Source organism: Elephantulus edwardii, unplaced genomic scaffold (genome assembly GCF_000299155.1).
Source record: "Elephantulus edwardii isolate Elephantulus edwardi_28Jun2011 unplaced genomic scaffold, EleEdw1.0 scaffold00115, whole genome shotgun sequence".
Taxonomy (NCBI): domain Eukaryota; kingdom Metazoa; phylum Chordata; class Mammalia; order Macroscelidea; family Macroscelididae; genus Elephantulus; species Elephantulus edwardii.
Genome location: NW_006399865.1, coordinates 1,828,591 through 1,844,914, shown reverse-complemented (window position 1 = coordinate 1,844,914; position 16,324 = coordinate 1,828,591). Strand labels below are relative to the sequence as shown.

At 49.4% G+C, this 16,324-nt stretch overlaps 1 protein-coding gene across 1 annotated transcript in view; it reads right to left on the bottom strand.

Annotated features, from left to right (window-relative positions):
* Nucleotides 1-6,280: 6,280 nt before the first annotated feature.
* The window catches only part of TBL1X (transducin (beta)-like 1X-linked), a 48,705-nt gene continuing 38,661 nt past the window's right edge, over nucleotides 6,281-16,324 (bottom strand). The window contains exons 9-14 of the mRNA XM_006892355.1: nucleotides 14,845-14,966; nucleotides 13,466-13,540; nucleotides 12,902-13,029; nucleotides 10,267-10,432; nucleotides 9,095-9,196; nucleotides 6,281-6,313 (exon numbers count right to left, since the gene is read on the bottom strand). Of these exons, the coding sequence (XP_006892417.1) occupies nucleotides 6,287-6,313; nucleotides 9,095-9,196; nucleotides 10,267-10,432; nucleotides 12,902-13,029; nucleotides 13,466-13,540; nucleotides 14,845-14,966 (620 nt within the window). The 3' untranslated portion in view covers nucleotides 6,281-6,286. The remainder of the gene's footprint in view (nucleotides 6,314-9,094; nucleotides 9,197-10,266; nucleotides 10,433-12,901; nucleotides 13,030-13,465; nucleotides 13,541-14,844; nucleotides 14,967-16,324) is intronic.

Below are 16,324 nucleotides of genomic sequence, written 5' to 3'. Positions count from 1 at the left end.
CAGCGGAGGGGCAGAGGGTTGGGGGTGGATCCCCAGGAGCTGTGCTGTGCTGTCTTCCTTTAACAATGGGGGCCATTAAGGAGAGTGTAGATGCCCCAGACACGGCCCAGTAGAAGGAAGAGTTGGTGATGGGAGGGGAGCCAAGACGGAGCCTTTGAAGAGGCAAGGGGGATGGGACGAGGGTGGCATCTAGGTGGGCGTGACAGTGAGAATGAGGAAAGGGCTGTGGACAGAGGGGCCTGGGGCCCAGGGGTTGGTGGAAGAGACTGTTGCCATCTGATTTTGAATTCCTTGGTCTGTGTAGCGTTCGCTCTCACACCATAAACAACGTTTAAATAAGTGCACTTACTTACTTCCTCTGTTTTGGAGTAGGCTCTAATCATAGTTTTGTAGGGATCGAGAGGAAGTCACAGCTCCACTCACTCTCTCTCTGCGGATGTCACCTAGGCTGACCTTGCTTTCTTGCACTTCGCAGATGTCATGTTTTATGCTACGTGGAAAGTGTGTAACCACCCCGCGTCTGTTATGTAGCGTTGAGTCGGAACCGACTCATAGCTGACCCTCCATCGGAGCAGCTGGTGAATTTGAACCACAGGCTATTGGGTTTGCAGTTTAACTCCTTAGCTCCAAGCCACCAGAGCCAGTGCCATTTGCCCCCAGCGAGTGTTCACTTCACATCTGGCTCCCATTTCGATAAATCTTGAAATACTGTAAATGTCATAAAGCTATTGCACACTTGCTACGCTAGACACACATTTTTAACGCATTGGGACATAAAAACCGTGTGCGTGACTTGCTTTGTTGTGGAGGCCTGGAAATGAACCTGAAGGGCCTCCAAGGTCCTTGACTTAACTCTCTCCAGCCCAGACTCTAATCTTCCAGAACATTCCCTTGCCATTTCAGTGGAAGGGCTGTATCATTTGAGGCTCTCCTCGCGCCATTTGCCCAGCCCCTTCCATGCCCCCCTCCTTTGCTCCCTTGCTGGAGGGGAGAAGGCCCAGGCTGTCAGCCAAACGCCGTTTCCGTGAGGTTTTTGAGAGCCAGAGAGCTCCAATGGCCTCGTGGATGGGCAGTTGCACTGCCACCTCCCTCCCGGCAGGTGGTTCCAGTCTCCTTGGGAGAAAGATGGACCATGTCCTGCAAGGTTTACAGCCTGGGAAAACTCACTAGAGGGTCAGGTGTGAGTAAGGAGTGGAGAGAACTCAGCGTCTCCCATCTTCCACTTTTTCTCAAAGGGATTCTAGTCTATCCACAGTCAGCCACAGTGCGAACGCCTTCACCCCACTGCCATCTAGTGGATTCGAACTCACAGCAACCCTGCGTGTCAGAATAAGTAGAGTGACCTCAGCTGCTAACCAAAAGGCCAGTGATTGGAACCCACCCAGGGGCTCCGTGGGAGACCTGGTGATCTGCTTCTGCAAAATTACAGCCTTGGAAGCCCTGAGCTGCTCTGTTCCACAGGGTGAAACGGGCCTAAACTCACAGCATCCAGCGCCACCGGGGTGAAGCTTCACCACCACAACTCATCTGGTGGTGAGGTCGAGCTGACTCCTTGACCCTCCAGAGCTTTCCAGAAGCGGCAAACCACACGGGAGGAGGCTTCCCGTGTGTCTCCCTCACAGAGCTTTCTCCACACAACTCCCTGTGAACTATGCCACCAAGCCCAGGCCCCCCAAATAAAGGAAAGACACAGGTAAACACAGAGATTGGGGTGTCTACGAGGTCCAGTCCTGTTCTTGCTGCTCACGGCCACACGTGTGCTGCGTGGCGGCCCCCCAGATTCTCCCGTGGTCCTAATCATCACCCAGACCCCCTTCCTGCATGCGTGCTCCAACACTGCACCAGATGTTTGAAACCGAAGTACCCCCAGGCCCTACCGGGAAACAGGAGTCAGTTTTCCTACAGCTGCTGCTTGATACTTTGACATCTAGCCTTCAGTCACCACGTGCCACAGATGAGGGCCACGAGGACTCAGGACACCCCCCGAGGGAGGGTTGCCCTCCTTCCCCTGCTCCCTCATTCGGACGTAGGAACCAGACTTCTTGTTGGCATGTGCCATTGAGTGGAATCTGACTCGCAGTGGACCCTCCAGCAGGTCTTCAGAGGCAGCAGATCACAGGAGACTGTCCCCCCTTCTCCCACAGGGCAGCTGGTATTGCCCAGTTTCTGACCACTAGGCGACCAGACCAGATGAGGAGAGAAACAACCGGTGACCGTGACTCCCTTGTATGGCAAGACCTTCAACTCAGAGACTCGACCAGGCTGGTGAGGTTCACTGACTTTCATCATGCAGTCCAATGGACCACTTGCCAGTGACTCAACCCTGACATTGACCCTGTGCACGTCACAGAAGAACTGCACTCGGGGTCCAATGGTGGAGCTTTCAGAAGTCCATCACCAGACCTTTCTTCTGAGGTACCACAGACCTCCAACTTTTTGGTTATTGTTAACTCGTGGCATCATCCAGGGCCCTCCTTCACCTGCTGTAAGCCTTCAGAATGGAGATGAATGTTGAATGGGGTGCCCCAAGAGGGTTTTCAATGGCTGGGGCCTTTTAGAAATAGACTAAGGGGGGGAGGAAGGGGAAGGAACTAGTATAAGGGAGGTCTGGTGGCCTAGTGGGTTTTACTGCCCAGAGGCAGGTGGTTTGATCTATCAGCTGCTTCACCAAAGATGGGGGCTCTCCTCCCATGTGATGTACCGCCCCACGGCTGGAGGGGCAGCCGAGTTGGTTCTGACACAATAGCAGTGGCTGAGTCTTCTTAGATGACTCAAGGGTAAACCTTGAACCCAAGCCCTACGACCCACTGGCTCTTGAGAGAAAATGCACTTGCTTGAAGTTGTCCCAAGAGCCAGCTTGAAATAATGAAAAGGGTCTTCTCAATCAAATAACTGATTCTAGTAACAAGGGGCTGCCTTGTGGTGTTGGGGTGGCATCGCGCACCCTTCTCCCTGTTAAACTGAGTGACCCTGCTCAGCTGAGCTTCCTGGTGAGAAGGTGCTGTCCCCGAGGGGCCCCCACACTCCCAAACGACAAAGGAAGACAACTCGAGAGTTCTCATATCAAAATAGAGCAATTTATTCAAGACACTGAATAGGATCTGTTGATTCTCTCTGGCAACAAGGGAGCTACAACACGCAGAGTGATTTCTTTTTCAGGGTGTGAGCGCGCGTGGGCGGAGGTGAACACAGGTGGGGTCGGAACGCAGAGAGCTGCGGAGGCCCGGCCCGGCTGCACGTCTGACACAGACAATAAAAACCGCAGAAGCCAGAATTCTAAACGTCAGCGAGTGGCGGAGAGAACAGCTCGATATTCAACAAGAAACACCATCGAAGAGGAGGCAAAAGGCAAGGTTAAAGGAGAGAAACCACAGAAGAAAGCAGACCCTTCCACCAGACAAAAGTGCACTTCACTAGGCTTCGTGATGTGGTTTCAAGACAAAGAGTCCAGCTGGGCAGTGGCGCGGGGTGGAGCAGGGCGGGGGCGCATCCCCCGGGTGGGCGCGATCTTCTAACCTGATCGCTTCAAATCCAGCCCGGAGCGGCCAAGTCGGCCAGCTTTCGGAATTAGCCTCTGATTTGGTCACGAACACGCAGCTTGAATTATTGAGAACTGTAAACAAAGGGGTTAACTTCACATAAGGGCTGTCCCTGTACCACAAAGAGGACTCTACTGGCTCGTGGGCAGACACAGGGCGCGGAGATGGCCGCTGGGGCAGCAGCAGTGGGGGTTTCCGACCATGGGGTGCTTGGGGGTGACACTCTCGAGTTTGGTCCCCTGTGTGATTCAAGGCAGGCAAACTCACTGCAGGCAGTTGGTTCTCAGGTGGAGGCTGGGGACATGGTCCTCCTTCGCCTGTAGGGGGCGCAATGCTGTGCACAGAGACTCAGCCTCTTCTCAGGCCTGGCAACCTCAGCTCTAAGGTGAGGATCTGAATTTGGTTAGATTTATCGAGGCTCAACACTTGGCTACCTACACTAGTGTGAAGATCGTCTCAACTCACTTAGCACACACACGCCCCCACAGCTGATGCTATTGGGATGGGCACAGTTCTGTTTTGGGCCCCCATCACCATCCTTGCCTGGTGCTGCCTCCTAGCCCCCAGGATGGGAGTGTTGGCTCCTTGCCCCATGGCCTTTTGGCGAAGTGGCTAGTTAGGCAACAGTCTGAACAAAACACTCCATTTGTAAGCATAGCGCTTCCTGGCTTTCTACAGACGGAGCCTGGATTATTCAACACCCCAGAGGAGGCCAATTAATCAACTGAGAACAAAAAATCCACCCTGGCGACTATAGCTGGTTCTGGCACATTCCAGGTCCTACTAGAAGCTCTTTCTTTTCTGGAACACACACCCTGCTGATGCCTGCCCACTGCCAGTCTCCACCAGCCTGGCCACCCACTTCCTATGCCTGCAGAAGTTTCATCAGAACTTTCCCCGCTAATTTGAAAACTGGGTCAGTGCCTTGTTATGACAGGTCATCAAATTCAATGAAAGGAGACTCCTCTCCAAACATGAAGTCACATTTAACATTTGAAAAACCAGTAAAAATGATGCCTTATTTAAGAAAACCTTTCCCTCTTGTCTCTTGCGGGAGATAGTAATGATAAAGGCAGCAGGAAGGATCAGTGATGTTCTACCTCTGTGATTCCCCGTCAGGACAAAAACCTTCCTTCCATGTGTATTTTCTGGTGGTGAGACCCAGTCAGACCTTGGGATGGTGAAGTCAGCTTTGTAAGAAGGTAGTGAGAAATAGGGGAGACTTGGATCATCCTGTGACTGTCAGGGACTTCTTCAAGACCACCTCGTTTTAGAAATGTTCTTTGGGGTCAGAGTGCACATCACTCTTAATTTCTGTCCTGCTGCCTACTGAGGTGAACATATCAGCAGAGACAATGCTCCTCTTTGAACCCAAGAATCGGGAATTTTCCTCACTGGCTACAGAACTGTCCTGCTGCTAATCTGCAGAACCGATGCCTTTCCAACTAGTGTTTTCCTGACAGCCTTTTGTGAAACGGAAGGAAAAAACTACCGAAGACTCTGCCTGTGTTCTTGTAAAATCTTCAAAAACATGAGCCAAACAAAGCTTTCTATATCTGATGGCCATTTTAGGATTTAAAATTATTTCAACATAAAAATATTTTTTCCCCAAAAATACTCTGGGCTCTCTTATAATTTTTTTTGTGTGTGTATGTGTGTGTGTGAGAGTGTGCTGTAAAAAGTCTCCCCTGCCCTGCATTCTTCCATAAAGCACTTGCTATACATGGAAAGTGCCGCTGAGACACTTAAGATGTGAAGCAACTACCAAAGGGACAGGGAGAGAAAGAGTGGACGAGATAGAAGAGGGGTGAGGAAGGCGATTATACAGTTTCTGCCACAGGTCCTTCTGGTTATAGCTATAGAGGGTATATGGGGACACAAGAAAACCAGACAAAAGGGATGGGCAAGAGGAACCAGGGACAACAAGACAGAGGCAACAGACCCCAAAGAGTTTTTCCATCCCCAACTAGAAGGGCTCTCGAATTACAGAGCTCCAACCCTTAGAAAAAAAGCCACTCAACCAAAAGGGTCCTGTTGCTGTGAGCCATCAAGTCAGGACCAACCCAGAGCTGACCTTCGGGCAGGTTTTCAGAGGAAGTCAACTGGACAGGCGAAGGCTGCCCATCTTTCTTGCCTGGAGCAGCTGGCACACTGGAAACACATGCCTCTGAGACTGCAGCGCAGCATCTTACCACTACAGCTCTTTAGCCAAGAGGGTACTAGAAAAGAGAGAGTGGTCACACTACAGAGCTGCACATTTCCTTGGGACATACTGGTTTTGGAAGGTCATGGTGAGAACAACGGTAGTGTCCAAACTGAAAGGGAGGGAAACACACACACCACAGGGAGGAGGGATTTCTTATCTCCCCTTTTGGTTAATCACAGCATTTTGTTTTTGGCACAGTTTTCACTTTTTCTTTTCTGCCATCAGAGCTGGTTCCCTAAGGAAGCTAAAGCGTGTGTGCACACATGGGTGGCTTTGCGTCACCAGGCAGCGGGAGAGGCCCCAGTGGAAACACCATCCTTTCCCCCTGTCATAGGACTGTTGGTTGGGGTTGGTTTTTTTTTTAAACTTCTTGAAAGTTACCAAAAATACAGACTCCTGTGGCCAGGGACAAGGTGATATCAAAGCACACTCTAACGAAAGTCAGGTTTGTATGGTTTTGAAGCTGACAGAATATTTTGAAAGAGTGTGGCCACCCCACACTGTGGTTTCTTCAGAACTCGTGTTTCTGTAGTAGTTGTGATTACTTCCGCAGATCTAAAACACACACCTGGAAGGAAAGACAGAGAGCCTGTTAACGTGAGAGACAACATTCATCATATCTGCAGAGCGCAGTCTGCATACTGGTCCCTGGGCCACATCCAGCCCTCCACCGGCTTTTTGAAATAAAGGTTTATTAAAACATGAACACAACCTTTTATGTATTGGCTTTTATGTCAATTGCTTGGTTTCACACTAAAGTGACAAAGTTCAGTAGTTGTGGCACAGTTTGCTGACCTCTGTTTCAGAGTTTGGAAGCAGGAGTGGCATCCACTTCCTGAACAACAGGCCTCCGGAAACTCTATGAACTTTGATAAATGTTGAGGATTGTAGAGGGGCTTCAGCCCTTTTGTTCAAAGGGTCACTATGAGTCGTGCTTGACTCAAAAGCAATCAATAACAACATGAATAATAATTTCAGAGTAATGCCATTAAATGCTTTGATCATCAAAGGAAATTTAACTTGTTCAACTGAAATTAGAATAAAAAAAATCCAGTATAAAAAAAAATCAGGAAAGAGAACAAAGTCACTCTGACTTAAGACAGTTCTCTGTTACCCATCTTAAGTGTGAGAGTTATTTTGCTGTTATTTAGTTGCACATAAAGTCCCTTCCCTCTGGTGGCTCAAACCACATTACTGCAAAAAGATGAGTCAGATCGAATTTGGGCACAACCTTCTGATCTTCAACGAACCAGTTAATCCAGGCATCACACAGCAAACAAGGAGTGAGCACCTACTATGTGCTGCATGTCCGAGGGCTGGGGAGCCAGCAAAGAACAACTCAGGACAGACTATTCTAGAACAATGGCTCTCAACCTTCCTTTTTTTTTTTTAACATTTTCAATTTTTATTCTTAAAAATAGGAATCAAAACTGCAAAGGCAGATTTATAATCACTTCTGAATGAGAGGGTCATTTTGGAACATCACAAGAACGCATACTCAGATGGAAATCTAGTTAAACTGCGGTTGCTCCTCAGGTTGCATTCACTCCTGCATTTTCTCAATTAGTTCTTCCTTGTATTTGCCTTTCTCTTTTCCAACTTGCCGAGACTTAGCTTTACGTTCAAGAATTTTTTTCCGATCTTTATCCAATTTCAGCCTGGTAATAACCACCTTGCTTGGGTGAATGCCCACATGCACTGTGGTACCATTAGCCTTCTCACGCTGCACTCTTTCGATGTAGATGACATACTTCTTTCTGTACACCTGGACTACCTTGCCAATCTGCTGACCTTTGTAATGTCCTCGCACCACCTGCACCTCGTCATCCTTGCGGATGGGCATGGAGCGCACGTTGTACTTCTGCCGCAGCTCTTTGGACAGAGGGGAGGACATGATCTTCCTGCGCACATGCGAAGGGGCATTGAAGTGGCGTTTTTGGTTCTTGCTGCGGTCCGAGGTAACGAAAGGGTTGAACTTCATGGTGGCAGGCGTCCGACAGCGTCAGGATCTTCAAGCACTCTCAACCTTCCTAAGTCTGCCTCCAGGTCATTTGGTAAAGTCTTTAAGGCCATTCTGATTGTTACAACTTAGAGGGAGTGATGCTCCTGGCCTCTAGTGGGTAGAAATGAGAGATGCTACACAATGCCCTACACGATGGCCTCTACCTCACAAAATGACTAGTGAGTAAAGACTAGAGATGCTGCTCAATAGCCTACAGTGAACAGTACAGCTCCCAAGAGAGACTGAGTAGTGGGTGGAGACCAGGGATGCTGCCCTACACCATACAGTGCACGGGATAGTCCCCATCATGGAGAACAATTCTGTTCCTAACACCAGGGATACTAAGGGTGAGGAAAAGACAGACAGTCGCCATGGAAATGAATGCTGGGCTATGAGTTAGTGTACGATCAGACAGCGGTGCAGAGGGCTCACTTCCTTCAAGAGTCTGATGAGAAAGGTTTTCTCAGGAGACCTGGGTCCTGCCAACTTTCAGCATGCCCTGTGCCGGTTTATGTGTTGCTCCAGTCCTGGATACTACGCCACCAGCAATTCAAAGGCCAGCAAGGTCATCTATGTGGGCAAGTTTCGGTGAAACTTATAGGGCCCAAGCCAGACTAGGAAGAAAACCTAGATATCTTCCTCTGAAGTTGAGTCAGTGAAAAGTGGACCATTGTTGAGCCAGTGCTGGCAGATGAGCCCCCTGGCTTGGAAGGGAGTCAGAACATCATACACTGATCACAACAACAGTGGACTTCAGCACGCAAATGACCGTCAACATGACACAGGGAGGGGTGACATTTTGTCCTATCACGCACAGGGTCCCCATGAGTTGGAGCCAACTTGATGGAAACTAACAACATTCTTAGCTGTCAAGGCCTTCCCGTGTACTGAGTGTGGAGCAGCATCCCGCACCTCCACCTCCTAGTTGTCCTCTCTCTGTGGTTGGGGCCATCCTGTCCACCGTGCAGGGCGCTGAATAGTAAATTCCACCTCTCTCACTTGTGGCAAATCAGAATACTTCCAGGCACTGCTGACAAGTGTCCCCTATGCTAGCAGACTACTACTAATTTAATGGTAAAAATAGTAAGTGAAATGGTATTCCACAAGAGATGAAAACTGGCTATTCCCAGGCTGGGGCAGGGCGCTCAACTCAAATGGGAACCAGCTGGAAAGTCTCCTTTGCTTCACGTCCACCTGGTGGCACCTGCTGAGTGACAGGCACTGGCTGAGCACCAGGCCTAGTGATAAGAGCCCCCTGCAAACACGGCTAGCCCATCCCTCTCGGGGCTCAGCTACTGTCACCCTCCCCATCTCACACTGGTCCTGTAACCCCTTGGAGTTGCTTACAGAGCCGTCAGATGCGCTGGCACCCACTTTGTCCCCACGTGCATTCCAGCACACCTCGAAGATGCCACCGGTGCCCCGGTAGCTGTACACGAGGTTTCCACTCTGCAAGGCAAAGCAAGAAACACAATGTGAGCATGAACCTGGAACACTTCTGGAGTACACAGTATTCTAACCTGGTAGTTTACCAAGCACACCTCCAAACACATGCAGGAATGAGTGAGAACATCTGTGGTGGCGGTGAGCATGCGCAGCTCAGAACTCCTACTGCTCACCATGTCCACTGTCACATTCCCGCAGAGGCCAAGGGGGCAGCGGCAGGCCAGACAGTGTGGCGGAGGGAGCGAGGCCTAGGCCTGCGAGACACCAGGCTTGTGTGATGAGCAACTTTGGCTCAAGGACTCCCCATCAGTTTGGCTGAAACATCTTTTATCTGAGGCTCTTCCTTTTTGTGATGTGTCAACTTGCCTAGGTTATAGCTGCAGTGATTTGCTCAAACAATAGACTAGTTGCTATTCCTCAATGCAGTGTTAAGACAATGTAATCACCCTCCATAATGTAACACAGTGACTCTCCATAATGCAGTGTGCTGACTTTCCATAACAATCTTAAATGTAAAAATAAGGTCATCACTCTCCATAATGTAACCAATTGGTTGAAAAGAGTTTCCTTAGGGTATGATCAACTTCCAGACTAAATAAGGTCGAGCGCCTGGGGATGACATTCCCCTAGGCAGCTGCCCCACTCTAGGTAACTCGGGTGGAAGCGCACCCATTCCACCCCACCCGCACCCGGCTCAGTTTCTAGAGGGAGATTTATTGGGTAATGCTTTTGTGAGATGACCACTCACGGCTAAAGAAAATGATACAGGTTGAAGATGAGATGCCAGGAGCTCAGAAAAAGTGAGGATCTCTGAGTTTAATGGCTAAAAGCTCCAGGGAAAGTTGAAACTGGACCCTTTCCTAGGAGAGGGATCCACTGAGTGTTCTATGTGCGCACTGAGGGGAAGACCCCATGGCCTATATGAAGCAGAGGAAACATGGCGTTGGGGCTGGGGTCCACCTGGGCAGTCTTGCTCCCAGCCATCCAACTGAGCAGCTCACTGGGCACATCAAGGGCTGCTGCTCAGAGCCGGGGTCATTGGCAACATGCACTGTGATGGCTTTGGGGATTACCTGAGTATTCCAGATGTGGACACACTTGTCGAAGGATCCGCTGGCCAAGTACTTCCCATCAGGACTGAAGGCTACGCTGTAGACAGGCTCCTGGTGCTTCGTGAGTGTGTGGACGCAGACGCCTCGCTCCACATCCCAGAGCCGAACCGTAGAATCAAACGAAGCACTGGCAAAACAGTGGAGAAAACACGATTGCTGGGAACATGTCCGTTTGTCCCTGTTTTAACAAGCTGTCTTTTGTTCCAAGTTTTCCAGGTGGGAGAGATAGTAAACTGGTGAATATTCTCTCGTAAAATGTCACTCAGATGTAGTGAAAACAAAGCCAGAGTTTTAAAACCAACCAGAAACCCAGCTGCCATGGAGTCACCCTACAGCCCCTGGTGAGCCCCATGTGGCAGAGAGGGCTCTCAGTGGCTGACCTTTTGGAATTAGATCTCTAGGCCTTTTTTCCAATGTACCGCTGGGTGGATCTGAACTTCCAAACTTTTTGTGAGCAGCTGAGCACAGTACTCTTTGTACCACTCAAGAGACCCATAAAACAAACTCTGTCCCGTGTTTTTGATGGGGTGTCCAAGGAAATAAATGCAAATCTGCATCATTAGTTCAAGTTTTTTCTGCACAGGTATGCAGGGAGCTCTGGTGGCGAGGTCTGTACAAAGTGGTTCTTCTCTGGCGGTTTGAAATTTACCAACGACTCCATGCGAGAAAGATGGGCAATTGTCTCCTGTGCAATTTACAGCCTCAGAAAACCCACTGCAGGGTCAGCTATGAGCCAGTTCTGACTCCACTGCAATGAGTGCGAGCATTATCTAGAGGTACAGAAGACATGTATTTTTGCGGAATAGTTACTAAGTTTTCTAAGGTGTGATTACAATGTAAAATTAAAAATCTCTTATTACCAGCTAACCAAATGCAGAGAGCCTTATTTGGAAAAAAACCCACAAATCAAATGGCTGAAAATGTTAATCCGGCAAGAATTAAAACATGATCGCATCCAAATACTCGATCCCATTTTAGTTTTCAAATAGAAGAGAGCAGTGCACATCACAAAGCTGCTCTGTCATACCATCTCTCGACGGGGACTCCAGACACCCTAACAGGGCCCTTCTGTGCTTGCCCAAAAAAAGGATAACAGAAGTTCGTACTGGGTGCCACGTGATACAAAAGCACCCCTGAGCACCAATATTGATCCGAGTGTACCGGGTCACAAGTGAAGGACTCTGACAGCAGACAAAACATGGGACAGAACCTCAAATTCCTAAAACCAAACCAAATCACTAGGCCAACTGCACAGGCTGAAACTGATGGGTTCCTTGTGACTACGGCCCTGAGGCTGACAGTCTTCAAACCTTCAAACTGAACTAGCCTCTGAGGTCAACTTCTTGTTGCACAACAAATTGGCTCACAAAATGATGACCATTATCCGTGAGTCTCGTGCTCTTTTAGACAAATGATCTCTGTAAGACCAAAGGGTGAGCAAAGATGAGAATGGAAGGGGACAGGGAGACAAGATGAATAAAAACAGAACCACCAAAAGGGAAATAAGGAGAATGTCAGGCAGTGTGAAGAATGGAACCAATATCATTGATTAATTTGTAGAGAAATATTTGAATGGGAACCTCAAATGCTGTGTAAACCTTCACTGCAAAGACAATAAAATCTTATTAAAAACCAAACAACAAATGAATCTGACTAGTATGTGCTACACCATGGTAACTTAGGTGACCATTTAGACACAATCATTTGAGTTCTGTTTCTTGGTAAAATGGCTAGTTCCCCATGTTCTTTCTTCTCTGGGGTAAGTCGACATCCACAGCCCTTCCTATTACGGTTTCCAGACCCCTAACCAGCCTGGTCTGCAGTCTCAGCATTGTTCCAGCTTCTTCTTGTAAAAATGCCTTTGAAAACACAGTACTGGAGAGTGGATCTTAATGGGCCTGACCACGTCAAAGAGCTACTGTATAGTTTGCTGCAGCGGGCAGTAACTGGCTCTGGGGAGGCCGTCATTACACTACACCCTTTGTGATGCTAGTGTGGGATGCTGGTCCTGATGGAACCTCTCTATAAATGGTCAGGTTACTGCTATTGGCTGTTGGTGGTGCTCCTGAGTCCATTCTGACTCATGGTGACTCTGCAGGACAGGAGAGACCTGCCCCACAGAGTTTTCAAGACTGGAATATTTAAGAGAGAATATTGCCAAGTCTTCTCCCATGGAAGTGCTGGGGAGATTGGAACTGACAAACTTTCAGCCTGAAGTTGAGCCCTTAACCATTGCGCCAGAGTTAGGGTAACCTCCAGCATCACTCTGACATCCTGCTACCTGCACATCTAAGCTGACCAAGCACAACCAGGCCCAAGTCTGAGGCTAAGACTTCGTTTGCTTTCTCTGTTTGAACAGAATGTGCCCCCAGAGCAATGTGCCTGAAACCTGGCCATATAATGTCAGCCTTCTTGCAGCCTGATGGCTAAAGCACTCTGTGTCATACAAGCTGCTGTCTGAGAACTACCGTATCATGTGGCTGGGAAGGGCCTGATGTGATCTGCATCATGGCACAGCTAAGTGTGCAGCTCTCTCTGTCTGAGAGTAACTCTGGTGACCAGGGCGCTGCCTAGACACACACAAGGCTCCTCTTACCTTGCAAGCATGATGTTGGAGTTGGGGTTGCTGGTGGCTGGCCCAGTGGGGCTCCACTTGATGGTGTAGATCTCTTTGCTGTGCGCCTGCAGGTCATGGACACACACATCCTGCTTCATACTCCAGATCTGAGGAGGCAAGTGAGAGAGCCATGAGCACACAGTGGCATCCTCAACTCCAGAATGGGCTCAGCAAAGGGGACAGAAGCGATGGGGGGCAAAGTGAGAGGAAGGCTGGGGTTCTCCGCAGAATCCTCAGATGGTAAACAGGAGTTAGTTAGATGAACTTTAATCATCAAGGGCTTTCAATGGCTGTGAACTTCTAAAAGCAGATTGCCCCATCTTCCTTCTAAGGCATCCCTGGATGGGTTCGAACCTCCAGCGTTCTGTTTAGCAGCTGAGTGTATTCACTGTACCACCCAAGAACTCAAATAACTAACTAAGTTAGCCATGTAAAAAAAATAACAGAGGACAGAACATGTGCACAGTAACAAAATAATAACTGAGGTGGGCGACGAGCATCAGCCTTGCAAGTGTTCACATCAGGGGTGGGCGAGTGATCTACCTTTAAGGTCATGTCATCAGAGCAGGATGCGAGCAGCAATCCAGAAGGGTCCCACTTGATTGCGTTGACCTCATTCTGAAAGAGAGAAAAATGCTGTAAGAGAAAGGAAGGTCTCGAGCAACTCTGGTTACACAACTGGAAGAATCTAATTGGCATGTGTCAAGCTATATATATATCTATATATTCTATTTTTTTTTTTTAAAGCCTAGGACATGGACCACCACTCTCCAGCAGGGTGCAGCAGTGCCTGGGTCAGCTTTGCCAGCAGCCCATCTGGATTTACTAAAGAGGACCTGAAGCGCACTGCTGTGGAGTGCAAAGTGACCCTCCAGCAGATTTCAGAGGCTGTACGTCAAATGGGAGGAGACTTCCTAGCTTTCTCCTGCGGCATGGTTAGTGGATTCGAACTGGCAAGGACGCACAGCCTCTGTGTTAGCAGCACAACTCTCGAAGAGCTCCACCACCAGAGTTCTTCAATAAGGCTTAGAACTCCCAAACTAAACTCATTGCCATTAAGTCAGTTCCCACGCAGGATGACCCTCTACTGGGTTTCTGAGGCTCTGAATCTTTACTGGAGGAGACTACCTATCTTTCTCCTGCAGAGTGACCAGTGGATTCGAGCTGCAGATCTTTCAGTTAGCAGATCTTCAGTCAGTTAGTTATGCACTACACCACCAAGGCTCCTTTACAGGGCTTCCAAACTCTTTTTTTCTTCCACTTTGCCATACATAATGTGCCAGCCTAATTCACGTTTCTTAAAAACCAAAACAAAATTCTCTTTCACTTGATTTCTCAACTCATCTCCTCAATACCACTGCTAATGCCTAGTCACATCTGGGTTAATCCAACCCCCTGTGAACTTAAGAGACTAAGGTGCGCCTGACCCAGGCCATGGTCTTTGCAATTACTTGCTATGCATCAGAGAGCTGGACAAATGATAAAGGATGACAGAAGAATTGATGCCTTTGAGTTGTGGTGCTGGAGAAGAGTACTAAATATACCATGGGCTGCCAGGAGAACAAACAGATCTGTCCTGGAGAGGGTGAAACCAAGCTGCTCCTTGGAGGCAAGGATTTTGAGACTCCATCTCACGTACTTTGTGCATGTAGCCAGGAAGGACCAGTCTTTGGAGAAAGATGTCATGCTTAGAAGGGTCGAGGGACAACAAAGGAGAGGAAGACGCTGGAGGAGATGGAGTGACACAGTACCAGGGGAATGAGGGTAGGTGTGTCAGAGGAAGTGAGTCTGGCTCAGTATAGAGCAGGGCCCAGAACCTGACTCGAAGGCACATGACAAACAGCAACACCACAGAAGCAGCAACTCCCACCTACTGGCACTGCCTCCCGAACTCGAGTCCAGTGCTCAGCAGTCCCACTTACTGTGTGCCCTTGGAAAGTTTTCACAGGGCGATCGCAGCTGAGTCTGCACACATGGATGCACATGTCCGTGCTACACGAGGCAAAAGTGTTGTTGTTCTGCCAGTCCACGTCGAGAGCAGGAGCTGTCGGGGAGAAAGGACAACGGCGTCCATTAGTCAGTTATGCACAGAAGCGAGCTCGTGCATCAGAACACCTATGTGCACGCACAGTCAAGAAGCCACGCCTAATCCTTCAGTGACAAACATTCCTAGCTTGGGCACAGTTCCTTTCCTTCAAAGACCTTGCCCCCCCCATCTACATCCAGAGGGATGACCAGTTGCCTCCCCAGGGAGACGTCATTACGCCTCTTGCCGGGCAAGCACTGTCTGTGGCTGCCTGCCTCCTCTTTCAGGGATAATGCTGTGGAGGGAGGACTTAGTGTTTGAGACAGACCCACAGCTGTCAAGTCAGCCTTCTAACAAGCCCACAGGACAGCAGAATTGCCCCAGCAGGTTTGCAAGCTGAAACCTTCTAGAAGTAGACCACCACATTTTTCAGCTGCAGAGTAGTTGCTGTGTTTGAGTAACTGACCTTTCCGTTTGCAGCCTAATACTTGCCTCACTGCCCCACTAGGACTTAGTTTTAAACAACCGTCCCTCCTACCCGCCCTTCCACTGAGAGGATTATTCTGTGAGATGCAGAAAACCTAGCTCCCCCACGATGAGGTGCTGGCAGAAGGGACAAAGCGTACATAGGATGAACGAGGCCATGTCCAGGGAAGAGGAGACACAGGCAGGAGGGGCCCGAGTTCTGAGTAGGCTCCATGGGTGCCCCCTGGAAAGGGGACAATGTGAACTTGACTCTACCAGCCTGCTGAGGCCAGCACCTATTCTCTGAAATGCCACTCGCTCTGTCCATGAGGCAAGGCTTTCCCTTCACTACTCCACATTTTGGGTCTTGACTCCCCACAGTCAAGCTGGAGTCCCATATTCCCGAGAGCCCAGATGCCAACCATGGAACCTCTGTGGTCAGGGGCTGACCAAGTCTAAGTTGCCCCTGGAGCCACTTAGGGCCCCTGGAGCCTGTGCATCGCAGCAGCGCTGTGGACGGGTGACAGGAATTGGGGCCGAGCTGTTCTGGGGGGTTTGTGTAGACAGGTGTGCAGAGTCCTAGGCACAGGGCAGCCAGAGTCCAGCATGGAGAGGACACGCAGGGATGCAAACAAGGCAGGTGGGATGCCAGGGCCGAGGAGCAGGGGGCATGGGCAACAACTCCTTAGTGGGCTCCCTACTGGGATGATGAGAACGTTCTAGAAATGTGCCTATACCTGCACAGTAATGTGAATGAACTAAACATCATGGGTAGGGCTTTGTGCTCTTCCTGAAGGGGAGGGGAAAGCTTTATAGAGAAGTTCTAACCCCTGGTACCTGTGAAAATGACCTTGCTTGGAAACAATCTTCAAAGCTGTGAACAGTTAGGTGGACAGGAGGTCAGGCAAAAG